Source organism: Hemibagrus wyckioides, linkage group LG21 (assembly GCF_019097595.1).
Source record: "Hemibagrus wyckioides isolate EC202008001 linkage group LG21, SWU_Hwy_1.0, whole genome shotgun sequence".
Taxonomy (NCBI): Eukaryota; Metazoa; Chordata; class Actinopteri; order Siluriformes; family Bagridae; genus Hemibagrus; species Hemibagrus wyckioides.
The window spans coordinates 13,460,925-13,488,495 of NC_080730.1; the positions used below are offsets into that span (position 1 = coordinate 13,460,925).

At 38.4% G+C, this 27,571-nt stretch overlaps 1 protein-coding gene across 3 annotated transcripts; it reads right to left on the bottom strand.

Moving 5' to 3' along the window:
* Positions 1 to 1,637: 1,637 nt before the first annotated feature.
* On the bottom strand, positions 1,638 to 27,418 carry si:ch211-86h15.1 (uncharacterized protein LOC558435 homolog). 3 transcript variants are annotated; one of them, XM_058373786.1, is made up of 5 exons: positions 27,132 to 27,418; positions 24,994 to 25,424; positions 12,503 to 12,597; positions 8,432 to 8,586; positions 7,424 to 8,302 (listed from the first exon to the last, which is right to left on the bottom strand). In XM_058373786.1, the coding sequence occupies exons 1-5, from the start codon at positions 27,310 to 27,312 to the stop codon at positions 7,941 to 7,943; spliced, it is 1,224 nt and encodes a 407-aa protein (XP_058229769.1). In that variant the 5' UTR covers positions 27,313 to 27,418; the 3' UTR covers positions 7,424 to 7,940. The 3 variants fall into 3 exon arrangements, with proteins under 3 accessions (XP_058229770.1, XP_058229769.1, XP_058229771.1); XM_058373787.1 differs by lacking the exons at positions 7,424 to 8,302; positions 8,432 to 8,586 and adding an exon at positions 1,638 to 2,241; XM_058373788.1 differs by lacking the exons at positions 7,424 to 8,302; positions 8,432 to 8,586; positions 12,503 to 12,597 and adding exons at positions 15,772 to 18,335; positions 19,343 to 19,440.
* Positions 27,419 to 27,571: the final 153 nt, after the last annotated feature.

The following is a 27,571-nucleotide window of genomic DNA, read 5'->3' on the forward strand; positions in this document are numbered from 1 at the left end:
AGTGATGGAAAACAACCACAAAACCAGTGCGCAGAAGTGTGAAAAACTAATCAGATTGCAGCCTTGAAGATCCTGAAGGCTATGGCCTGAAGTGTCCAAAACACAATGTTCAAAATATTGCCATTCAATTTCATGGTGGATGTTAAAGTAAGATAGTTTTAGGTTTAGAAGCAACTCCACTCTTAAAGTTCAAAGTCCTCAGATTTCCAGTGCATATGTGCTTCTAATATCTAGTCACTACATGTGTTTACATGTGCTGGAGAAAACAGCCTGGCTTTCCTAATGTATCACCACCTGATACGGTTGATGTGAAGCTCCATAATGGCTTAACAAAGACAGATGTATCATTAGCAAGCTTTTTCTTTCACTTCCCTAGCCCATTAGTGAACCATATAGTCACTTTCCCGGCACTGCAGCGCTCTTTTAGGGGGTCAGCTTCGAGTCAATGGCTGAATTGGTGTGAATTCATTACAAGGCACTGTACTCAGGACACAAATGTTGTTTATACTTCCATGTGCTTGAAAAAACCCTTCAGGCTCAAACAGCACTGAGAGCAGACTCAGTACAAACAAACGGTATGAGAAATGAAAATGACAACTTCACTGCTATGCAACAGGTTGAAAAATAAACAGTATGCTGAATAATTACAAAATCAGGACTGACTCAGGCAGATATAAGGAATGTGTGCAAGCATCAATAAATGCCTGCAACCACCAGAAGCAAAAATGTGAGCACTGTAAACACCTACACTGAGGCATTAAATTCTATCACCTTTTGTTGCTTGTATAGGTATACTGTATACTGTGTGTTGTGTAACATTATGCATTCTTCTGCATTTTACCCCCAGTGTAGTTTGAGTAAGGTTTATATAATGCAAGGTTTAAAACTTTTCATTACTGACCTAACGCTATACTTTTTGCCCTACCTACTGCATAGGGTAGGCATCAGTTTACAGGCAATAGTTTGTACTGTTTTCTTCCATCCAATACTGTTTTGTCAGCCTGCCTTTTCATGCTTGTTTATTGTATTATTTTTTTTGGGTCTCACACTTTCATGCATTTACTACAGCATTGTCATGTGTTGCATCATAGTTCTAAAATAAATCCATGATATATTGAGGAATGTCAATAAAAATCCAACTGATCTATCTATCTATCTATCTATCTATCTATCTATCTATCTATCTATCTATCTATCTATCTATCTATCTATCTATCTATCTATCCACACACACACTCAAACACACACATATGTATCTTTTAATGGAAGGAAGAATACTGTTTTGCAAAGCCTTGTCGCATGCCTAATGGGGGGGAAAATATCACTGGCATGTAGAACACAAATGCTGTAATATGTCTGCCCCCTTGTGTTTATTAGAAGACACTGCGGAGAAGCTCATGAATTCCTTTAAAAGGAAATTCTTATTTTTATTATAGTGTTAATATCATAATTATTGCATATAATTATTAACTGCAATTATTATTGTAATTACAGTAGGTGTATTGAGGCATGTTTTATAGCAATGGAAATAAGGCAGTTTAGAAAAAGGGGGCTTGAACTAAAATAACCTAAAAAGGAAATTGAAAGAAAAACAATGATGCAATACAGAATATAGTAGTATATTTACGAGACAGCAGTAAATATGGCAACTGTTTATTTACTGAATTATACACCACAGAATGTGTACTAATGACATTAACAGGATATAGTGAATTTCTTGTTTCTATTTGTGATAAATACAAGACAGAGCTTTACAATATAAAAGTCATGAAAAGTTGGCCACTGTTTGCAATATTAAAATAACAAAATGTTAGAACAAAAAGATACAAGTATAAACCCCTCTAGCAGTTGTCCATCACTTTTACAGTGTGAACTTTACACCGCTTTACATGCTTGTTCTTCACACTCTGGTCTTTAAAACGTCGCCCACATTTCGGACATTTGAATGGTTTCTCTCCCGTATGAATCCTAATGTGAGTCTGAAGATGGCCTTGCTGTTTGAATTTGTTGCCACAAAATTGGCAGTGGTACGGCCTCTCTCCGGAATGGACCCTCTCATGTATCCTGACATCAGAAACTCGCCGGAAAATCTTTCCACACAGCTGGCACTGATTCTTGTCCAGAGACTGTAGGTGGCTGTCGACCGTGCTGCAAGGCCAGTGTCTGTTACAGTGTTTTCGCCTGGGCTTATGCACCAGCTGCCCTCTTTCTTCATCCACAAGCCTCTGGGTTAATGAATGGCTATAAGCAGAGACAGTCAATAAACATTAGTTGAACAGGATACAAACATGGTATTTCAGCCCTTAATCAAGCACCACAATTTCTGATCTACAAATGAGGTCAAACTCATCAGCAATTCAAATGGGTCTATGTTTTTCACCGTGCCCTTTTCTTCACATCATGAACTGCTTAAACGAGATGCTTTTTTCAAGCAATAGTCTCAAATTCAACCCACATCTCTTCAACTGATTGGATGATCATGAGGATTCTGTCCTTTCATGTCTGTTATCTTAATGTAATTGTTATATATTATAATAATATCATCATTATTATTGATGCAAATTAAAGCCATGAAGCATAACTGACCACTGTGTGTTTGTGTGTGTAGCACCATTTCTTTCTTACATTATGCCTAGTCATGTGATTGAGTGATAGTACCTTTGTATCCCTCCTAAGCAATACCAGTTGCACTACTTTGTAGTACCTTTACGTTGAGATGGGGTTGCATGTGTGTGTGCAGCACCGAGTGTGTGTAGCTCTTACATCTTTGTTTAGTCACATCAAGGTTACATGAATCCGTTGTTTCCCTAGTCAAACAAAGCTAGTCAGAGTAAAGCAGACAATGGCTGAAAGAAAAAAAAGAAGGAATCCAGGGTATCTCTTACTGCAGGCTGAAAACTGTTCCCCTCCATATACTGCATTAATAAAAGGTGCTGCCTTTAGCATACAAGAATGCAACATCAAACTTGCTGTGGTAAAATGTGCCCCTGATAATACTAATTGCTAACATTAACTATGTCACCTACTAGCAGGCAGAAACTGCTTTGTATTTATATATGTATCAACATTCAAGCATTAAACGGTTTTTCTATAGGTTAATTATATTACGTTGATAATTAAGAATTAGCTTGTTTGCTTGCTAATGTCATGAGTATGTTTAAAGTAATTTATCATTTCAAACACTTAAAAGACATACACAGATCTAGTAACAATTACCAATTAATACTCTTCTAAAAAAATAATGCACAGGTCAAGTAAGATTAAATTAAGCAACAGAGACAGCAGCTTTGCCACTGGACGCACCCATTCATTCTTACACAGGGCGTGCCTGTAGACCGAGTGCATGCCAAGATAGTAGTAAGAACAGATGGATCATTGTTCAATTGATTGGGGCTAAAGCTCTTTGAGGTGGCATTTTTATGTTTACTTTCATCTTGAAACATGTGCTTGGTTTGTAAAGAAAAAAAACAACTTAAAAAAGGCATCTTTTTGTGTTATTAGTTATTAGTGGAATCAGCAAGTAAATTGGGTGTGATTCGCATTCTCTTGTTCTTTTTAATTACAACACCTACGCCCAACCCAGGGCTTGGATTCTGTCTGCCAACAAGCAAGCTGAATGTTGCTTCATCTCAACTGCTGACAAAGAGAGAAAGTATGGTGTAACCTGGCAGTCCTGCAACAAAGAAACATCCTCAGGTTAACAACTACTTCCTTACCATGTGAAGGTGTGGAAGGTCCTGCTGAGGTATGTGGGGTACCTCTGTAGATCTGCTTAGATCTGTCTTGGGCAAATGCAGAACAAGTAGATGAATACTCAGGCAAAAATGATCTGCTTTTAGGGCGAGGTGAGGCATACTGTATGAGTTTTAAGCATCTTTGATGGGTTGCATCAGGGACATGTGGAAAGACCTTGAATGGGTGTTTTGTTGATGAAAGACATATCCACCCATGCCACTGCTTCCTGGGCAGTCTTTTCCCTTCATAGTCAACCCCAGGGACCAGTTTTGTTGCTGAAAGCTTTTGAACATCCTGCAAGTCAACTCTCTTCCATAGTCTCCAGTGTTTTGGGGGTTGCCATTTGGGCAGTGTGATATAATGAGGAGTCTTTAGACTTATTTTCCACAGAAAGAAGGAAATACACCTTCATCCTCATCCTCATCATACTTCTCTAAAATCTTTTGAGCAGCAGCATACAGGTATTATGCCGATCATTCCTGCTCATTGCTTTGGGGTTGGATTAGGCATGGCATGGCAACCTGCTGCAAGCTATGCATGCTAGAACAAGCAGACACAAGGGGATTCTTCACATACTGATTTGGTGTGCCAAACTACAGTGCAGGCACTTCATGGTGAATGGTGTGCAGTGATGAAATGAGCCAGGATTGTTGACAGCTGCCTGGGCATGTAGCAGCACAAAACAACTGCAGCAGACCTGGAGTTTCCATGCTTGAGATATGCTTGTATTCCTGAAGGAGAATCCCCACACTGTGTGAATGTAGAGAATGTCATTTTATTGAGTATATCACTCTATCTGTGGATAGTTTAACTAATGGGCTCTTGACAGGAAGGATAATTTGAAATGGGCTATTGGAATGAAACAGAAAAGGGTATTGAATGACCAGATCATGTTGGGGTACCTCATTATATACTCGAGACAGAGCACATAAATGTTATGTGTCAGCCAGCAAAAGGTTAATAGACAGTGTAACTATATGTGTATTATCTACTGTTAGATAGATGTGATACATTTAGAGTACTAGAAGAGGCTCCCAGGGTGACTAAAGACAGCATTTCCAGTTTTCTGAAGGCCTCTAAAGTGTATGGGGAAGAGAATGAGAAAGACTGATTAACAGAGACTCCATTTTGACTCCAAGAAAGAAATGATTGAGAGATGGAGAATCAAGACGTTTTCTTTTTTTTTTTTTTTTGCTGTTTGATAAACAGTCCATCCTGCCAGAACTTCAAGTGTCAGCACATAAAAACCTACTATTTAATCATCTCAGTGTTCTTGCCACTTTCTATAACACTGCTGTAGTAGCTGGTAATGAATCTTGTAAATTTTTGTCTTGGCCTACATTTACAAAATGCAGTGCACTGTGGAATTAAACCAGTAGGTCAGCAAAAGCATTTAAAGTAGAGAAATTTGTGTGTACATTTCAATTCCATTAACCAAGTCAGTCTGTTGGAATTGGCCATGATGGTGCATCTCCAGAGAGAAGATGGAAAACAAGCAATTAGCAATCTATGCCCAAGAGTAAGGATGGAAGTTGATATAATTTCATAATTGGATAAAATGTTGGATTTCTTGAACAATATCAAGATTTACCATCAAATTTATTGACCAGGTGTGTTCACATTCCCTTCAGGATCTTAAAGGCTGCAATCTGATCTCTTTAATCATTTATTTGGAGTTGGTGACTAGCTAACACAACATTCTCACAAGTTTGCTGACTGGTTGGAAAACTCAGTGAATGGTCAGTTGTGAGGTCACTCAAATGACTTTCTCCTGTTAAAGTAGGCCTTTTTAGTCAGGTTTAGTGAATAGTAAAAAGGTCCAGACCCTATCAAGTGCTAAAGGTTTAGTTTGCAAGAATAGCTGCTTATACACCGGGACCAGTACAATGCATGGATCAAACAAAATATCACTGTATGGTAGACAAAATCCATGTCCATAGTATCTGTGGAGGAATGTAAAGGGATTTATACCTCCCAATATTAAAGCATCTTTTTATGATCTTTGGTTTCTTAGCAACCAAGATGTTTGCAGAGGTCTTGAGGCAGGCAGGAGCAGGTCACTGACCCAGGGATTGATTAAATATGTATTCAAACACAGGAGACACTCGTTGTGCACGGTGCCTGAGTGTGATGGAAGGTATTTGATCTGGGCTAGCTGGTTTTTAAATATGGAGATAGCTAGTGGCAACTTTGAAAACAACTATAAACAGTCTAGCTATTCCTCTGTTGCCTCACTGGTACACGTTTCTGACAGATCTCCTGAAATAGATCTCCAGTATTTATTTATTTAGCTTTCACCTGTATACTGGTCAGCATTTCCCAGAGCAGCTGGAGGGCTGATATTCTTGACAACTACAGAAGAGTGCACCAGGGTTGTCCTTTCCCTAGTTGGGAATGTTTTTTTTATTCAGGATATACAATGGAGCCTTTCATATTTATTTTATTAAATATATATTTTAGAAGGTAGATGTTAAGGCTTATTTGGTGCTCAGAATATGAAGCTTTTATTTGTTTGTGTGCATGTTGGGAAGGAATATTAGCAATTATATTAATCTTCACTTTCTGTCTCAATCTCAAATCAATTTGTTTGGTGGGGAGAATTGCAATTAAAAATAAAACTATAATAATTTTAGGATATAAGAACTTCCTGTAATGTGTGTCTAGTACATCATAGACACACAGTTGACTACACAGTTGTCTTGGAAATGTGTTATGTATTAATTCTAATGTTTTGCTATAAAACAAGATCCTTGAGTATTTTTAAGCTAAGCCACCGTCTTGTCTGAGCAGCCTGAGTCTTGTCCCAGAGGGTATCTATTAGCGCTTGAATTTAATATGTATGAGGGAATTTTTATGAGCAGTTCAAGTGTTAATCTTTATATATAGTTGAGCTATGTGTATCTACAGACAGGTCATGACTGTTTCACATACTGTATGATAAAATAGAACTGAAATGAAACTTTAGCATGGTGAAAGTTTGAGGCAAAATAATCCAAACTCTCTGTAAATAAATCAGGACTTTTTTTTTTTTTCTTTCAGTTCGTTATCTGTAATACATTGGAACATCCTCCATTTATACAGCCTGAAATGAGAAGAGTGACAAACTCAGTATACTGCTATAAAGAAATATATAAATTGGTCCTCTAAAACTTATTTTGGAACAGAAGGTGCTAGAAATAAGTGTTTAAAACCCTTTAATATATAATTGTTTGATCAGTTTTAAAGACATAGTGTCTAGCTCCAGCTTTAATTTATACATACTTAACTTGATGTAATGGCAAAACTGGAAACACTGTTTTAGGAATTCGTTTATATGGGGGGAAAAAAATGAAAATTGCTCTCGCTCATTACAATTCCTAGGATTTTTTTTTTTTTAAGATACTGTTAAAGTGCTATTTTCCACCTCAATGTGATTCCATTTCCAGTCATTCATTTTAGCCAAATTCAAAGTTCACCCATGTGTTGCTTTATAAATGTTCAATTTTCTTCTCATCGAATATTCTCCTTTAAATTGGATTGGAGTGTAACTAACTCTTAATCACAAATTTAAACAAGTCATGCTGTGCATTTTAATATCTATAAGCACGGCAAAGCTCTTTAGATCCCCCGACTTTTGTAAATGTGTATACTGTTGAGTATATTGAACTCATCAAACGTCAAAACAGGCAACAGTAAAATGACAAAAGAACACTGTTTACAAAGTGTATTTTTGCGAATAATGTTAGTTAAAAAAAACAGCAGCTTTACAAATATTTGACAAGTCAGATTCTTGAGAAATGGAACAATAACAGTGCTACAACATCAACATTTTTCATCAGAAACTCAGGAAGACTAAAGTGTTTAACATTTACCTAAGACGAAACATACAGTGTTTTTAAATGTACATTATGTTATATAAAAGACAGTGATCCAAATGGCTAAAAAAAGATAAAAACAAATAAGACCCGTTTTCAAGTCTTACGGAATACAGCCCATGCTAATCCCCTTTAGTATTTCTGTTAGCCTTGCTAGCATCTTTGTAGTAATTATTTTTAAAAGTATAAACATCCTGCTTTAGGCCATACAGTGTCTAATGTTTATTTTTGTGGAATATATTAAAAGTTTCAAGTAGGGTAAAAAAAAAAAAAACCCTCTAAAAATAAAACTTTTCTATAATCACAGAAAGAGGCAAAATATGAGGAAAAAAAAAAAAAAAAAAAACTGAATTATTGAATCGGATGGCCAAGTTCAGCATTTTCGAGATGAGCCTTAACATGTCTGTTGCATGCACTTCGATCACTGAACCTCTTCCCACAGGAAAGACAGCTGTAAGGCTTTTCTCCTGTATGGATCCTAATATGCACACTAAGATGACTGGATTGCCTGAAGTTTTTATCGCAGTAGGGACAGTGATACGGTCTCTCTCCTGAATGAACTCTCAGGTGAACTTTCAACAGTCCTCGAGAGCTGAAACTCCTCCCGCACACCACGCACAGATTAGCTTCGGGTTCGCTTTGGTAAACTGCAGAAGATTTGTGGCCAGGTTGAACGTTCCTCTCATTCAAGCTCCCTGTGCTTAAGCATAACTCTAAATTATAGCACAAAAGAAAAGGCAAAATAAAAAAAAAAAAAAAAAAAAAGTCAATTTACATATAACGTATCACACGTTATGCCAATAATTGTGTATAGATGTATATGAGAGATGAATTGTGCTTACGTCTTGGCATGCATTGTTCTTCATCCAACATCATTACTTCTGGGAGTCTCTCCTTTTTCCTACACGCTCTCTGATTTTCTATCCTCGGCTCCGTTTTTCTTTCTCTTCCAACTTTTGGTAGTTTGCCAATTCCACGAGCTCTTATCATAGAATATCTAAAATTGAAATTGAGCGAAAGAGAGAATTGCATAAACACATTTTCGGACATGTGATAAACACTGTTCTAACAGGCACATGATAACCCCTTTAACTTCCACTCTTTTTGTTATTTAGTGTTTAATCATGCTTCCCAGTTCCAGTTAGGCTAGACTGAATGAAATGAAAGAATTTTTTGGTTGTATTCAGCAACATGGTTGCGATCTTTAGGGCCCAAGCACTAATCCCCAAAGAGGCTCAGTCATGCTGATTCTAAGGGAACAGTTACCTGAATGTTGAAGCCCATTGACAACCTCCCCATAATCATGGCCTGGATTAGTCTCAGTCACAGCTCACAGAGTATCTAACAATTATTCTATACATTTCATATCACAAGCCTTAGAATCTTTATACTTGGCTATTGTATTTCTGGTAGGTTTTTTTTGGACAGCAAATCAAACATTTGAACTCCATGAACCACCTCTGAGCTTTGTGAAGCATAATATAGTCACTGGATTTGAAACTAAGCTACATATGATATTTCATCTAGGAAAAGGTTTCTTAAGAGCAATTATGGCACAAAATCCAGTTAAGTTTGCTGTCAGACTCCAGGAAAAATGTGTTAAAGTTCTCCGCTACATTAAAGTGAGGAGGTTCCAGACATGATACTGTATTCTGTTCTGAATATAATGAGACAGGGGTCAAACTGCATGTCTACTAGATACCATTCACCCCCAATGTATTAGATTCTGAAAATACAAAAATAAACTACAATAACTTCACTAGAATAAGCATCAAAATATTTGGTGAACAAAATGTTCCCTTTTATCAAGGGAGAAAAAGTAGCCCCATGTCTGGCACAAACCTGACACAAATTTTATAGGAATTCTAATGAGCGAGACTTTCATTTTGCTGAATAAAGCTACAAGCACTTACCCCACCCTACACCATGAGCATGGCGTTTCTCTAGGAGTATTTTGCAATCGAGGAAATGGTTATTAATTGGAAAGGAAATGATCAGGAAAAAAAGAAATGCTCTAGAAATGGTGCAATGGGTATAGTCAATTAAAATTTGTCCATTTGTCTTGCTTTGACAATATATAGTTCCAATCCAATGAAGAAAAGGGTAAAAACAACCACTTTTTTTTATTTCAGTAACAGTTTGGAAGGCAAACAACTCATCCTAAAACCTTCCATTCAGAGAGAAAGTTATTATAAGAAATTTATTGTGTTTAACTCCCTAATTGTCATATTTACCTATGTCTGTGACTTGAAGCAATCTGTCAAGCAATAGTAAAATGTTATAGTTATGTAAGATGTACGGATGCTTAAAAAAAAATTTTTATGGTAACAGTTTCATTAGTCTTGGTGTATAATCGGGTAGCAACCTTTGATTTTTACAGATTATGATGCATTTCCATCTACTGTCATCTACCCATCAGTTTTTCCATCTTTTTTGTGTCCTGCTATAACTGCTCAAAAATGTAGGAGGATTTGACAACTCTCTGAACTCCCCCAAATCATACAGTACCCTCCATTTCCCAGCACAGGGAATGCAGACTGCACCAAAACTTGTTGGTCGTGTAATTCACTGCTGTCGCTACCTCTGTTCCCACTCCCAAGGTGTTCATAGCTTCATTATACACAACCTCTATCAAAGGCACAGGAGAACATGGCAGTGCTGACCATTACTAAATAAATATAAAGTCTATTTCTCTAAGAAGCTGCAAACTTTTTGCACCATCTTTCCTCTCTCTCTCTCTCTCTCTCTCTCTCTCTCAACTTGTGATAAAGACTGGCAGAAAATGTATTATCGAAAATATGAAAAAATAAACAAATTGGTCTTGTTAGTTGTTTCCTTTTATTATTGTCATTTTTTGAGATAGAAAAGTCTAAGACTTTTCACATTTTCATGAACAACTTTACACACCAATCAGCCATAAGATTATGCTGCAAAACCAGCCCTGACCCGTTGAGGCATGGACTCCACTAGATCCCTGAAGGTGTGCTGTGGTATCTGGCACCAAGATGTTAGCAGCAGATCCTTTAAGTCCTCTAAGTTGAGAGGTGGGGTCTGCATGGAGCGGACTTGTTTGTTCAGCATATCCCACAGATGCTCGATTGGATTGAGATCTGGGGAATTTGGAGGCCAAGTTAACACCTTAAACTCATTGTTGTGCTCATCAAACCATTCCTGATCCATTTTCGCTTTGGGGCACGGTGCATTATCCTGCTGAAAGAGGATTTTGGCACACACACCCGGCCATCCACGTGATTTAAAAGAAAATGTGATTCATCAGATCAGACCTTATTCCATTGTTGCTGCTTTTGGTGATACACTGGGGTCAGCATGGGCACCATGACTAGTCTACGGCTATGCAGCCCCATACGCCGCTAGATACTGACCACTGCAGACCGGGAACACCCCAAAAGAGCTGCAGTTTCGGAGATGCTCTGATCCAGTCGTCTAGCCATCACAATTTGGCCCTTGTCGAACTCGCTCAAATCCTTACACTTGCCAATTTTCCTGCTTCTAAAACATCAACTTTCAGTACAAAATATTCACCTGCTGCCTAATATATCCCACCAACTAACAGGTGCCATGATGAAGAGACAATCAGTCTTATTCAAGTCACCTGTCAGTGCTCATAATGTTATGGCTGATTGGTGTATTAATATATTAAAGGGTTACTTCATATTGTAAAAAGTGTTTGAGTATTTCAAATCTAAAAAAAATAAAGAGAAAGTAAAATGCACAAACACCAAAATTCCTATTCTTTACTAGCATGGGAAAAAAAATCAACCAATCAAATTAACTTGAAATTCTATACTATATAGCCAAAATATTGTGGACACCGGACCATCACACTCATATTTGTGTCTTTCCCAAACTTCTGCCAGAAAAACTGGAAATTCACACTTGTTTAAGGGACCACATCCATTAACACTATGGTTTTGTAATTGGATATTTGGCAATCATGTATGGTTGTGATGGTCAGCTGTCCACATGCTTTTGGCCATGTAGTGTATATTATGGACTCAGAATGTTTTTGAATGCCATGCTTCAAACAAAATAGGATTTTTACAGTATAGCATCACTGCATTTATTGAAGCTTATCTAAATATCATCATGCTGAAGTTTATGGTCACATAACATATGTAGTAATTATAAGAAATGAGCAATTTTGCTGGAAATTATACAAATAAAATAAAGAAACAGAAGCTATAATCCCTTGTTTAGTGGTTATAGTTGCTAGGGCTTACTGTTCTGTGAATCATTAGTGCTATACACTGGGCAGCACAGGCTCCATGGTTGAGGCTCTGGGTTACTGATCAGGAGGTCAAAGGTTTAAGCCCCTGAACTGTGAAAGCTGCCACTTTTGGGCCCTTGAGCCCTGTCTGCCTTAGAGGAACTCTATCACAGCTGACCCTGTGCTCTGGCCCCAGCTTCCTAACAAGCTGGGATATGCGCCTTTACGTATGTGACAAAGTCTTCAAAACTGTAAAATAGTAATGTAGAGTCAGCACTGTGACAGGGGTATCAGCATCATCAATGGCATACAGAAGAAGAATATCATAATATTTTTTAATAGATTTTTTAATAGTTTTAATAACAGTTTTAAATACCGTGTTACTTGATGTCAACCAATGAAAATGAACAGGGGTTATGGCTTGGTTCTCCACACTAGCTTTTAACAGTATCTTGCTCTTAATTCTGTGGCATGGGCACTGCTGTTTGATCAGACCATCAGAAATTAATCCAAAAACAAACCAAAAAAAATCTGTATAATGTAAACTTTCTTAGCCTGCTGTTGTACGTCAATAACATCTTCATACCAAAACAATATTCGCCAGATTCCTTCTCCTAATGTATAATCCGAATATAAACAAGTGGACAGTTAAAGGGTTTCAAGTACAAAATGTCTTAAAACTCACCTTTCTCTTCTTTGGAGTACTTTATGGTGCTCTGCTGGATTGTAATTAACACATCTTTTAGGTTGACCAGCCTTCACTCTGCTTGTTAATGGAAGCTGTAGTGAGAGAGAGAGAATAAATGGCAGAATTATTAGGATTTTCATTGACAAGCCAAAGCTATGATAACAACTACTGGGGGAAAAAAAAAGATGAAATAATGTGTTTCAGAAACATTGTCAGAAGAGACAACAGGAAATAGAGGTGATTAGTATTTTGGGCCACTTTAAGCCACCTTCCACCTTTTCAAGTAGAAGTGGTGGAAGTAGCAGAAGTAATAGTATAAGTAGAAGATGTAGTAGAAGTAGTAGTAGTAGTAATAGTAGGTGTAATAGTACAAGTAGAAGTATAACTACTATTAGTAGTACAAGTAAAAGTGGTTGCGATTGTAGTAGAAGTAGTACTAGTAATAGTACAAGTAGAAGATGTAGTAGTTGTAGAAGTAGTACTAGTACAAGTAAAAGTGGTTATAGTAGTAGGACTAGTACTAAAAATTGTACAAGTAGAAGTTGTAATAGTAGTAGAAGTGGTAGTAGTGCAAGTAGTATTGGTAATAGTACAAGTAGAAGATATAATAGTTGTAGTAGGTATAAAAGTAGAAGTAAGTGGTTGTAGTAATAGTAGTAGTAGTAGTAATAGTACAAGTAGACATTATGGAGTAATGGAACATGAAAAGAGACATTACAGCAAAAATTATGTACACTTTAAGGACCATAATCAGACAGCCACTGGCTTCAGATTACCAAATATTTTCTAATCTGACTTTATCAAATTTCACATACATGCCATTTTTTTTTACAAATTCATTTGTACAGATCTCATTTGTATTTTCCAGTAGTTCTCCAGGACATAGAAAGTAATTGAGAACATTCTAGGTTAGGTCGATAACGTAATAATCTTTAAAAACCATCATGTCGATGTTGTACATTCTACTCTTAATCACCTAATACTCCTACCTTCATCATTACCATGACAACCTGAGGATGCACAAGCAAATGTGACTAGGGTAAATCCAAGTGGTATTTTTTATTTGCGCTCATCTTCAAACTAGGAATGCTCATGGGGATTTGAATACCTGGTTAACCATGAGGAGCTAGTATGTAGTATTGTAGACATATGAGAGATAATACACCCAGAATGGACACAAGTTTGGTCCACTGTACCAAATCTCTACCAAAATACACCTTAGGTTTGTAGATTAAAGCTCATTTTACTCCAAAAGCAAATCTCCACACAGAGAAGGTTGCAACCATTTACATATTAACTGACTTTAGGTTAAGGAAAGCTTTTCCTTTTCATTTTCGTTCATGCTTTCTCTGTATTATATCTGTCAAATACTAACCAATGTGAAACCACTGACAGGAAGAAGAATAAAAGTTCCCCTCCTCATCCTCCTCCTAAAAGTTACGCAATTATCCATCCATTATCTCTTAAGTAAATTTAATATTAAAACTAGGCTAAAACTATATCCCAGCATCATTCCTACATTTGTTTGGACATGTCTTTGTACAACAATACTCCTTTCAAACGATCCAGGTGAAATTACACACAAAACAATCCTTGTTGCTCAATTTGGATTTTTGCCCAAATCTGGTCTTGTTGGTCTTGACGGTTCAGGCTTGTAATGTAGACCCACATCCGTCATTAGTCTGAAAATCCTCTTGCCCTGCCACCAAAATCTCCACAGCTAATCAATTATATCATGTTCATGATTTGCATGCTTCATAAACAACACAAATGTTACGGCAATCAATTGGACAGTCATTTACAGTCATCAGTTAAAGCCTTCAACACAAAGATTTGCTCTGGAGGGTTAACTGATATAAACTGTGGAATAAATCAAGGGGAAAAAAATAACTCGCTTGAGGCATAGCATTTCTTGTTGCTGAAAATATTCACTTCAGTTCAGGCTTCTCTCTTTTTTAAACTACTACCAAAATGAAAAAAAAAAGCGGCATGCGTTGATGTTTTCTTTTTTAACACAGTGTTTAAATAAACAATCACATGTAATAATTTAAAATATTTTCAGTGCCTTGCAAAAGTATTCAACCCCTTAAAAGTCATCAGATTTATCTGGATTACAAATGACACCTATACACAGTGTTCTAGACAGTATTTTTAATGTAAACCAGTATGCTCTTAAAGTAAAATTTTGAATACTAAATTGCTTTGTGGCATAGCGCATTATCCTGCTGAAAGAGGCCACAGCCATCAGGGAATACCGTTTCCATAAAAGGGTGTACATGGTCTGCAACAATGCTTAGGTAGGTGGTACATGTCATAAGTAACATCCACATGGATGGCAGGACCCAAGGTTTCCCAGCAGAACATTGCCCAAAGTATGACACTGCTTCATCCGGCTTGCCTTCTTCCCAAAGTGCATCCTGGTGCCATGTGTTCCCCTGGTAAGCGACGCACACGCACCCGGCCATCCATGTGATGTAAAAGAAAACATGATTCATCAGACCAGGCCACCTTCTTCCATTGCTCCGTGGTCCAGTTCTGATGCTCAAGTGCCCATTGTTGCTGCCTTCAGCAGTGCACAGGGGTCAGCATGCGCACCCTGACTGGTCTGTGGCTATGCAGCTCCATACGCAACAAGTTGCGATGCAATATGTATTCTGACACTTTTCTATCAGAACCAGCATTAACGTCTTCAGCAAACTGAGCAACAGTAGCTCCTCTGTTGAAGCGGACCACACAGGCCAGCCTTCGCTCCGCACATGCATTAATGACCCTTGGCCACCCATGACCACTGTTCCTCCCTTCCACCACTTTTGATAGATACTGACCACTGCAGACCGGGAACACCCCACAAGACCTGCAGTTTTGGAGATGCTCTGATCCAGTCGTCTAGCCATCACAATCTGACCCTTGTCAAACTCGCTCAAATCTTTACGCTTGCCCATTTTTCCTGCTTCTAACACATCAACTTTGAGGACAAAATGTTCATATATTAAACATTTTACTTTATTTTAATTAATGTTTATATTTTGTAATTTATAATTATATTTTTATTAATAAATTACCTTATTTCAACATAAAAACTATTCACTATAAGGTTTGCGGATACTGCGATATACAAGGAAAATCAACAAAAAAATTTTTTTTGTTATGTTCCAAATAAAAATCCGCGATATACCGCAATATATGAACCGCGATATAGAGGGAGATTACTGTATTAATATATCTCAGAATATAACTTTTTGATACAACATTTTAAAACTATTGCCATAATACTATTGCCATTATTGGTTGCTTCACATGATGGGTCACAGAGACATATCAAATGATCATGCATGGTAAAAAATTATCAAATACACAATCATTTCCATACGGCAGAATAAACCAGATTTATTAACTTTTAATTTTCATATAACATTTTTATAAAACATTAACAAGACATTTTTTAAAAATGGTTTAGAATAAGTGGAATGCATGTTTAAAAAAATTGTGTGCTTCATTTATCAAGCTGGAGAGGAACAGATTTGTGTAGCTCATATGATGGTTGATTGACATTACAGGATACTGCAAGAGTTAGCATTTGAGGTTCTTAGGAGGCAACAGATATTTAGAGACCAGTACGACTTTTTGGGGTTATTGAAAGCTGGACAGTTTTGTTTGGCATAACATGCGGTCAATTATAAATAGCTTAAAAACCTTTAGCATGGTTTGGCTGCTACTTTTGTAAATCTGGTCTAAATATTTTGTTCAGTTTGGCTTACATATACATGTACGTTATTACTCCTCAAGATGAAAACTGATGTTTTATATTAATGAGCCTGCTTAAACAAAATTGTACACAAACTTAAGGTCTCACATAGGGTACAAATGTTTTTGTGGTCCTTATTTCTTGTGGAGGCGCAACTACCAATTATTCGCAAATAAACTTGGTCATATACCAGCTTGATAAAGGAGACCTACTGTGTGAACTTTTCATTAAATTTCATCAAATTCAATAGAATCTGAATCACAGCATGTTTAACTGCAGCCAAGCACTACAGAAGAACAAGGTTGTTGGCTCTGATTCTGAAATTTAAGATCTTCACCAAAGTACACAATATGATCAAATGTTTGTGGACACCTGACATAACATATGTATGTGCTTTCTGAACATTCCATTCAAGATTGAGCTTACATTTGCATTTATAATAAGTTACAAACTTCTGCTGGGAATTTCTGGCCATTCAGCTCCAACAGCACTGAACGTAGGTGAGGTTTGAGGTGCAGTCAGTGTCCCAGTTCATTCCAATGCTATTCAGTGGGGTTGAGGTCAGGGCATTGTGAAGACACTCTTCACAGTGAAGATCTTCACTTCAATCAATTTGTGCATGGGGGCATTGCTTTGGGCCACTTAGTTCCAGTGAAGGGAAACTGTAAAGCCATAGCATATAAAAGTTGTGTCCCAAATTGCATGCTTGTGCACTTTTCAACACCATTGTGTAGTATAAATATTGTGTGTACTGCATTTCAGGTTCCCCGGATGATGCAGTTATTCAAACAGAAAAAAACAAAACAATAGAACACTTAGGCCATGTTCACACACTTTTCTATCCGTCCACACTTTTAGTCAACGAAAACGTATCTTTCGAAACGAAAAAAGCTCTCCAAAGTGGATCAATCTGAAATTGCTGTTTTCTCGTCTTCATTTTACTTATGTGCAGTACAGGGACGTAAGCCTTTTCAGACGTTTCAGTGTGGATGACCGACTTTTGGGAAACGACTGAAAGCGATAATCTGTTTTCAAATTTATCCGGATTAATGTAGACGTAGCCTTAATGCACTCAACACTCGCAGCAGGTGGGCGGAGCTACCACGAGGTAGGAGAAAAAAATGCTGAAGCTGGATGAATATAGCCGATGTCACTAAGGTAGAAAAGACATTTAAAAAATTTCTTAAATTAGGCCACTTTGTCATTTATTTTTTATTGTAAATAAATTATATTATATAATTATAAAAAGTTATAAAAATATAATAAGATTATAAAAATTATAAAAAGTCGTTGCATACTGCAAAAGCTAGCAGAGTTGGATTACGTGCGTTTGACATCTTTTGCCATCATCTGGGAAACAGCTAAGTAAAAAAGGTTTGTGTTCCATTTAAGATGATAGTATAGTACCCTTCCACAATGCATACACTAGACTGTAGAGTGCACAGTGCACAGTATTTGCATTCTGCATAATTGTATGCTTCCAACTTTGTGGGAACAATGTGGGGTTAGTCCCAGATATGGGTGTGATGGTGTAATGTTTTAAGGACACGTCCACAAACTTTTGGTCATAATGTGTAGAAAAATGAGACTTCAGCCAAATGAACCAGTTCTTTCTACCACACTGTAAAACTTTAAGAACCAGGTGGAAGGCCATCACAGATGATGATCCGGGACTTGCAACATAGCTCATGAAGACAGGTCACTTGATGTTTCCTTCAAGTGGACTGTTTTCCTAGTTAAAGTTTTTCAAGCTGCTTGCTCTCTGGTCTGCTTGCTCTGCGGGCTGGAGGACACCAGTGAAGTAGACTAAATGCCTCCTTTAGATGTAAAGAGTCTGCAAAAGCTTGAGCTGTATTGGCTGAGTGCTCTTGTGCTGTGCGGTTTACATCTACATCTTCCAGGACTGGTGAAGTGAACTCCATGGATAGAGGCAGAACATTGAACACTGCCTCAGCTATCTTTTTTCTCTGCCTGTAATTTTTGGATGCAGCCCTCCATTGCGCTCTCTGTTTCTTCCTCTCGGTCTTTGGCAGGTCAGATGACTTTATATATTTAATCTTTCCCAGCTGTTTCCTTCTCTGATAACTAAAACAATAGTGTAGAATGGTGGGATATGCATTAGAAAGTAAGCAGACAATTTAAATAGAAGATAGGATGTGATATGCCTAAGAAGAGAAATTTAAAGTGCCCATGTCAAGGAAAGCCAAATTTTCATTATATGTTTGTGAAAATTCTCAAAATTTCTTTCACACACAAACCCTACTGCTTATATACACCGACCAGGCATAACATTATGACCACCCACCTAAATATTGTGTTGGTCCCCCTTTTGCTGCCAAAACAGCCCTGACCCGTCATGCACCGTGTATTCGGACACCTTTCTATCAGAACCAGCATTAACTTCAGCAATTTAAGCAGCCTTCACTCCCCAAGTGCATCAGTGAGCCTTGGCCGCCCATGACCCTGTTGCCCATGACCACTGCAGACCGGGAACACCCCACAAGAGCTGTAGTTTTGGAGATGCTCTGACCCAGTCATCTAGCCATCACAATTTGGCCGTTGCCAAACTCGCACAAATCCTTACGCTTGCCCATTTTTCCTGCTTCTAACATCAGCTATGAAGAAAAAATGTTCACTTGCTGCCTAATATATCCCACCCATTAACAGATGCCATGATGAGGACATCATCAGTGTTATTCACTTCACCTGTCACTGCTCATAATGTTATACCTGATCGGTGTATATGGAAACGATGCTACAAAAACAGCCCTATAAATATTAACTTCCACTCATGCTGAAGTTTTGAAAGTTTTGAAGTTTTGCTTAATAAACTGCAATACAGGGCAGCCAATCAGAGCAGATGCTATTTAATACATAGCAGCCTTAAAGAAAGCATGTCTTTAAAACTAATGGATTAACAGATTGAACATGTATTAAATAAAGATTAAATACAGATTAATGGATTAGATATATACATAGGACGCTAGCGGGAATAAAATATCAATATAGAATATGAGCACTTTAAACTTCAAAGAAATAAAACTGGGCATCATTAACATAACAGAATGCTTTCTTTTTAACACGCTTCATACCTTTCTTTCCTTTTAGCAAGATACTCGGCTCTTGCTTTAGGGTCCGAGTTAACCCTCTGCCTGTGATGTGCACGTTTTTCTTTGCTACTTAGTGGCATCTAGAAAACAGGTTATAAAAGATTAATGCATGCATTCTTAATAAAACAGATTTACAGACGGAAAACAAAAAATGTTTATCCTCATATTAATAGCAGGACAATAAGATAATATTAAGAGTCATATTAAGCTGTAGAACTGTAAGTAATGTTATGATTTGTGTATAAAACCACAGAAAAATCCAATGGGGAAAAAAAAACGACTGTCACAGATATTGGTCACACCGCATGAGGTTTTTTGAGGTCAGTGAAATTTATCAGGTGTAGTAATGATAAATCTGAAAACAGGATTCAAAGTACCAAGTGAAATTTCTATTCTAAAAAAACAAAAAAAAAGAGAGAGAGAGGTTTACAGATACAATTTGATTTTCATTGTTTGTTTGTTTTTTTGAGGTCATACCTCATGATGGGCTTACATAGCTACATAGAAAAATATTCTAAATTTGACAAAGTCTTACAAACCTTCTAGAGAAGATCCTTGGCATGTTGCTGTGTGATGTCACTTCCTGCCATTGAATTGTGTTCAATATGAAAAGTCTCAAAATGGCCTTTTCTTGATAGTAGTACCAGATGATGTTTTCACACACATTTTATTCACATATGAAAAAACTGGTCAAAAATCCAAGACACTGTCACACCACACGATAGTTTCACTGGAAAAATTAAAGATGGCACATACACACACCATCCACATTACAAACACCTATATTTTCATGCAATTATCCAATCAGCTAATCACTTATCCAAAGTGCAACGCAGTGCATGAGCCATGCAGAAACAGGTCAAGAGCTTCAGTTAATGTTCACACATCAAACACCAGAATGGGGAAATATGTGATCACGTTGACGTTGACTGTGGCATGGTTGTTGGTGCCAGACAGGCTGGTTTGAGAGATTAAGAAGCTGCTGATCTCCTGGCTTTTTCATACACAACAGTTGGTATAGTTTGCACAGAATGGTGGAGAAAAAGAAAAACGCTCTAGAGAGAAGCAGATCCATGGACAGAAATACTGTGTTGATGAAAGATCAGGGGGGGACAGGAAGACTGGTTTGAGATAATAATAAAAAGCTGAGAGTAACTCAAATAAAATGACTCTCTACTACTGTGTTGAGCGGAAAAGCATCTCAGAAGACACAGCACATTGAACCTTGAAGCATAGGTGAAATAACAGCAGAAGACCTCTCCTGTCTGCCAAGAACAGGACACAGTGGGTACTGGATCACCAAAACTGGACATGCAGATAGTAGAGTCAGAATTTGGCAACAGAATGAATCCTTGGACACAGCTTGTCTTTTATTCAGACTGCTGGTAGTGAAATATTTCTTGGCACAAACTGGCTCTGCCTTAATTTCCAGTGGATCACTGCATGCTGACCAGGTGCATCTCTTTATGGTCACAATTTACCCCATAATGAGGGTCATATAATTCTCCAGCTTATAGGTGTGTGCTGTGTTATAACATGACTTAAAAACCTTGAAAATTAGCCAGTAATAAGGCCCAAGAGTGTAGTCTTCCACACAGTGGGTAGGCTAGTATATGAGAGGGAAACATCTCTGTTTGTTTATTTGACTCTTGTGGCTTAATTCAAGTTTCAAAAACTCCACTTTCATGACGTTAGAACCATTCGAATTTTGTTACGATCAGAATGTGCAACTTTTCGGAAAAACAACCATCGTAAAATATGAATCAGAATAGGGTAATTGCTTTGCTGATGGTGGTTCAGTGTCTTGTTAAGATTGATCGACTGATCAATTGTGCAAAACAGTGGGACAAAAGCTGGTTGCCTCTTCCTGGAAGACTTGGCCACATACAGAGTGCAAAACATACCTCAAAATCAACACACAGTAATGTTTAAACAGGCAACATTCTATTCTATAGCAAAGGTCAATTCTGGCTTTAGCTTTGTACCATTCTCAACTATGTACTTGGTCGATACTGTTTACTTTTTGGTACGTAATCCTATCATGTACATCTACTTTTGAAGAAATGTATGAATATAGACCCACAGATCAAGCTTATTTTAGTGCTTTTTTACTGAAAGAAGCCAAACAGAAAAGATCACATCCTTCTAAGTCCTGGCAATGGCACATGGAGAAGATTTCATGCCAGACAGAAAAGCAATCATGCTAGGAGAAAAACATGAAATGTGATACGTCTGCTTTTTTAGTGACTCTAAATTGCAGTAGTCTTTTAGTAGACACTTAGATGCAATACATTCAGTGCATTGATCTTCCATTGCTTTATCACTTGAGTGGACAACAGATCAGCAAGTGATTACTTTTCAAGAACAAAACGATGAAAGCGTGTCAAAAGTGAATTTCACCAACAATAAAAAGTAATCCATGTTGCTGTCTGCTTTTCACTCTGAGACCCAACCCTTTAGGCGTCGGCAACAAGAAAAAAAGGAATGGAAAAAAATGTTTTCTTTGCATTTTTTATTTACTTGTTTCAATAATAACAACAATATATAACTATTTTTTTAACAGACCCCATAATTATTTAAATATAGGCTTATACCAAATGGTTGCAAAGTCCCTTAATGGTAAATACTAGTGTAAATACTTCTACAAAAACCAAAAATGTTTGTTAAAAGACAAATAAAATGCTAATTGTTCAAGAAATGAATTGAACCTGCACATATTTTTAGCAGTACAACAGCACACCATTTTTTGGGCTGATCATACAACAGTAGACTTTTTGTTTGGCTAATCGCACTTGCACATTTTTATTTTGCCACTAAATCCACTCTATTTCTGATGGTATGCGGAAAAGCATTCCTGCTTTGCATTCAAACAGAGGAAAACATTGCATTTTTGGCATTTCCATCTGGACACACCCTTTGGACAGAGGTTGCACCGCCCCTGCTTCTCGGAGTGAAATGGCAAATGCCCACAGTTGTCATAACGCACATCTGGTTGTGGTTGTGAGGGTCTTGGGATGTAGTGTTTCCTCTGAGACGTCTGTGGTGGAGAGGAGGACAATGGTCGGCCGACTTTGGATGTTGTCTTGTTGACTTGTGCCAAACTGTGTGCAACTGCCAGGCGGAACCTTTTGAGAGACATTGCTTTTCATTCAATAGGCCACAGTCCTTTCTGTAGCCAGGCATTTGAGATGCACAAGTCAAGAATGTATCCAAATAGGGGAAAGTACCATCACCTTCACTTGACTGGGGTCTTGTACATGTGTATCAGCATGTCTGAAAGATCAATCCCTCTCATATGCTGATTGTACACAGCGATGAGTGATGGACACGTGACAGCAATATTTGTTTTGTTTTCCTTGCTCCACTGTTTGACAGATGAAAGAGGCATGATCCCACAGGCATTGCGCAGAAGGCTGACACATTTGTTGTCAAACCATTTGACTGCGATCACCCCCTCAGCAGACCTGTAGTCAAAAGCTCCACGTCCTTCCTTCATCAGCTCTTTGTCTTGTCTTCAAGGGAGCTCCACCCATGTGGTTTGGTTGGACTGTGCCAATGCACTTGACACCCAGGTTTGCATGCAGGTTCTGGACCAAGTCAAAACTGGTGAAGTAGTTGTCAAAAATGACAACTGAAAGCTGTGGCAGTGTTATGGTTTTGCATAATGTTGTCACCAGTTTGGCCCCTAGAGGTAGCGCCTCCTCCAGCTTAGTTAGGGCAATGTTGAGAAATGTGGACACACCTTGATAGAGCAGGAGGTCGTGAATGATGCCAGATGAACTGGCCCGGCAGAAAATTTTAAATCCCCACTTGTCTGGCTTGCTGGCAATATACTGGCAGAAAGAGCCAGCCAGCTCTTGTGCCTTTGTATGGTACCATGACCTCATGGTACCATACCATGGAGACACTGCTTACGAAGCATTTCAAAAAGAGGGCGGATATTGTAAAATCGGTCTGGACTGCCATCGCACCGCTGATTATCATTGAATTGAATGAACCGACGTAACAGCTTGTTTCTTGCCCTTGGCATGATATCAGCTATCACGTTGAAATGTGATTCAAGGTGCCAGTAGTCCTTCATGGCTGAGAAGTTGAAAACACCCATGAAAAGTAGCACTGCCAAGAAATCTTCAATCTCTCCATGGCTGGTCTTGATAGGATCCCCTCTCTCCTGGGCAGAGTACAGATTGCTATATTCAGCAATATGTTCAATCATCTCATCAGTAAAGAGCATTTTGAAGTAATGCAAGGGGCATAATAGCATCAGGGGGTTCAAATCTTGAAGCAGGAACATGGAATGCCTCAATGTCTTTATACTTCCAGATTCTTCTAGTGCCTTTTTTGTGCCTGAGGGTGAACAAGGGTCAGTAATGTCCACTTGTTCCACCAATGAAACTGTTTTTAGATTGTTTTTCCCTTTTCTCCTCTGCTTTTGGGGTGGTGGTCTAGAAGATGAGCTTGTTGAGGGAGCCTCCCCCTCATCCATGGAACCGACAGAAGTGTCCTCAGACTCTTCTGTAGGTGTGGGCTGATAATCAGGGTCATCTATTTGGTCGTCATCATCACTCAGATCAGCATCAGAGTCTTCAGGATTTTCTGGTATAAGGGCCAGAGAAGTGCGTGGCTTTGCACCATAGAATGTTTTAGTGTCCATCTATTATTTGTAAAACAGAAAAAAGATCAAAATTACAAACCACATGCTGTTAGTGTTGGTACCTGAACACATGTCATTGCTACTATGGTATTAGTAGTATTAGCAGTAGTATATATTATATAATGAATCACATGATATGTTTTTAAAAAGTAAAAATCGAATGAAATTATTTCAGTATATGTAGATGATGTAATATCATAAAATATTAATTTTAACAACGATGAGAGATCAGAAATTGCTTTTATTTCATAGTAAATAATAATACATTTTAATTACATTCGCTAGCTTCTAACTAGCTTCTCTACTTTTACTATAACAATTCAATTCAACAATTCAACCGTTCGGTCAAGCGCGTTTTTAAAAAATTCTTTGAAATGTATAACATCTTTTTGTTGCATCAAACTACATAATTATGATATGGTAAAAAAAAATATGCTTACCTTTGGAAATTCCGCAACAACTTGTCAAAATCAAATTTTCTCTTTTGCGCTTCTTGTTTGGAGGTGAAATGAAATGGCACATCACTTGAAGAAACAGTGACATCTAGTGATTTTTTTAGCATAACATATCTAAACCAAGTGGAGGAGATGGCCCAATCAGCTTGGGTTAAGTTAAAAAAAATTCGTTAATGAAATATAGTGACTCAAAACGTGGGCTACCAAAAGGGTACACAGAACATTAAAGGGTTAAGGCTTGTCAGCAATGACAGAAAACATTTCACACTGAAAAGCAAGACCTTCGTGGCACTGCTATTAAACTTCTCTCTTCAGTACAAATGATAATAAACAAGGTCACTTTGGTCAGTCAGAAGTGAAGGTAATTCCCTGTTTCATTGCATTTCACTCACACGCAACAAATCATCTTGGTTTCAATATTAACTGTATGCCTACAAATATGGTATAAGGTAGATGCACCTAGCCAGTGCCAGATGCACCTAGATCTTTTCTTCCTTAAAAGATCGCAAATTGAGGTCACTTACCTCTGAGGCATTATGCATTGAGGAAAGTCTGTCCAGTTCAGTCTCAAGCCCACTCGTGTGATTGGAAGCAACAGCGCTGCTCAGTTCATCAGAAGTACTGCTCTGTGATGTGCAGAAAATCTCTGCTCCCAAACCAGACTTGCATTCATCGCTTTCTTCTTTAATCTGCATACACTGATGAGCCTGGAGTAAAGGACTCGGGCTGCTGTCCGTCATCTGTGGGTGTAGCATGTCTTCAATTCTCTGTTCATCATCTAGACATACACTTGGGGAAACGGGCTCTTCAGGCGCGCTTGTTTGAGGAGGTGGAACTCGATGCTCTTCCCTTGAAACACTTGGTTCTTGCTTCACATGAATCTTCTCACCTGGATCTCCTCTCTCAGATCCAACACAGGGTTCTCCATGGAAGACGGACAGACCCGGCTGTAATTCTGAAACAGAGAAATTCAACGTTAGAGAAATATTATAAAAAGCTGATATATAACATGGTCAACATTTGTTTAAGTAAAATTATACTACTGGCTGTGAGGGGAAAAGCAGACAGGCATAGGAAATTAATAAAAAAGGTCCTGTACTGTGACCCCACTTTCATTTACCTCTTTGTCTAGTCAGCTATATGATTGTACACCATATGTACACCGATTAGGCATAACATTATGACCACCTAATATTGTGCCCTGTCATGCACTGTGTATTCTGGCACCTTTCTATCAGAACCAGCATCAACTTCATCAGCAATTTGAGCAACAGTAGCTCATCTGTTGGATCCGATCACACGGGCCAGCCTTCGCTTCTCATGTCCATCAACGAGTCCTGGTCGCCCATGACCCTGTCGCCGGTTCACCACTTTTCTTTCCTTCGACCACTTGTGATAGATACTGACCACTGCAGACCAGGCACACCCCACAAGAGCTGCAGTTTTGCAGATGCTCTGATCCAGTCGTCTAGCCATCACAATCTGTCCCTTGTCAAACTCGCTCAAATCTTTACACTTGCCCATTTTTCCTGCTTCTAACACATCAACATTGAGGACAAAATGTTCACTTGCTGCCTAATATATCCCACCCGCTAACAGGCGTCATGATGAGGAGATAAATCAGTCTTATTTACCTCACCTGTCAGTGCTCATAATGTTATACCTGATCTGTGTATATATGTACACATGAGCCATAACACTGAAACCAGTGAGAGGTGAAGTGAAGTTGATTTTCTCACAACAGTGGGATATATTAGGCAGCATGTGAAGTCAGTTCTTGAAGTTGATGTGTTGGAAGCAGGAAAAATGGGCAAGCGTAAAGATCTGAGTGACTTTGACAAGGGTCAGACTGTGATAATTGGACGACTGGAGCAGAGTGATGGAAGAAGGTGACCTGGTCTGATGAATTATATTTTCTTTTGTGGATGGCCGGCTAAGAAGAAATGTCACCAGGATGCAATATGGGAAGAAGGCATGCCGGAGGGATCCAGTAGGAAACGCTCTGCTGGGAAACTTTCTGTCCTGGCTTTCATGTGGATGTTACTTTGACACATACCACCTACCTAAACATTATACACAGCAGTCATTTCTATCAGCAGCTATGCAAAACTGAAAAACTGTACAGGGAATGGATTGAGAAACATGGGGGAAAAAATGGCTCCAAATTCCCCAGATCTCAATCTATGGAATGTGTTGGACAAACAGAAGTGATCCATGGAGGCCCCAGGACTTAAAGGATCTACTGCTAACGTCTTAGTGCCAAATACCACAGCACACCTTGAGAGGTCTTGTGGAGTCCATGCCTCTGAGCTGTTTTAGCAGCAGGAGCTTTTACAAAACTAGTCAGGTAGTTTTAATGTCACGGCTAATGTATACAGAAACAGACAGATGAATGTATTTATTCCATTACGTTTTGTCTATGTCCTGTGTTTACACTATGCGCTGCCCCCTTATTAGCTAAACAGCTAACAGTCTCTGGCTGAATCCCAAATCCTTTCTTATTGGCTAATGCCCTACATATGGTGTAGAGGCCTTTCTTCCATACCCTACGTAGTGCACCTATATAGTGTCCGTGTCGCCATTTTGGAGTGAGCCAGAAACATACGCTACTCAGCTCGAAACGGGTTAAAGTAAGGGTGGAAATGAAAGACAGCAGACTCACCTGGATAAAACGGGATACCTGCCTCCAGCAGTCTGCTTTTCAGCAGCTCGTTTTCTTGTCTGGAGCGGGAAATCTCGTCGTGGTATTCAGTAACGGTAACTTCCACTGCTTTGAAAATTTCCTGCGCTGCCAGCATTAAGCGCTCCGTCAGGAAGATGCTGAGGGACTGCATGTTGGTCATGGTGATGATAAACAGCCGCGCAGAGCTGCTGCAATAACCAGCAAACTTAATCACAACAATAGACTGGATTTACTACCCTCCTTCTTCTCCTCTCAGATTAACAGTGTTAATGCTAGACATAAAGACATTCTCTAGCGCCCTCAAATGGCCTGGAGCAGGGGCCAGTACTATACCAATTACTATACAAATTAAAACCAGTAAAACAAACCACTACACGATTTGTTTATTTTGTCTGTTTATAATTTGTTTCTATTATCTG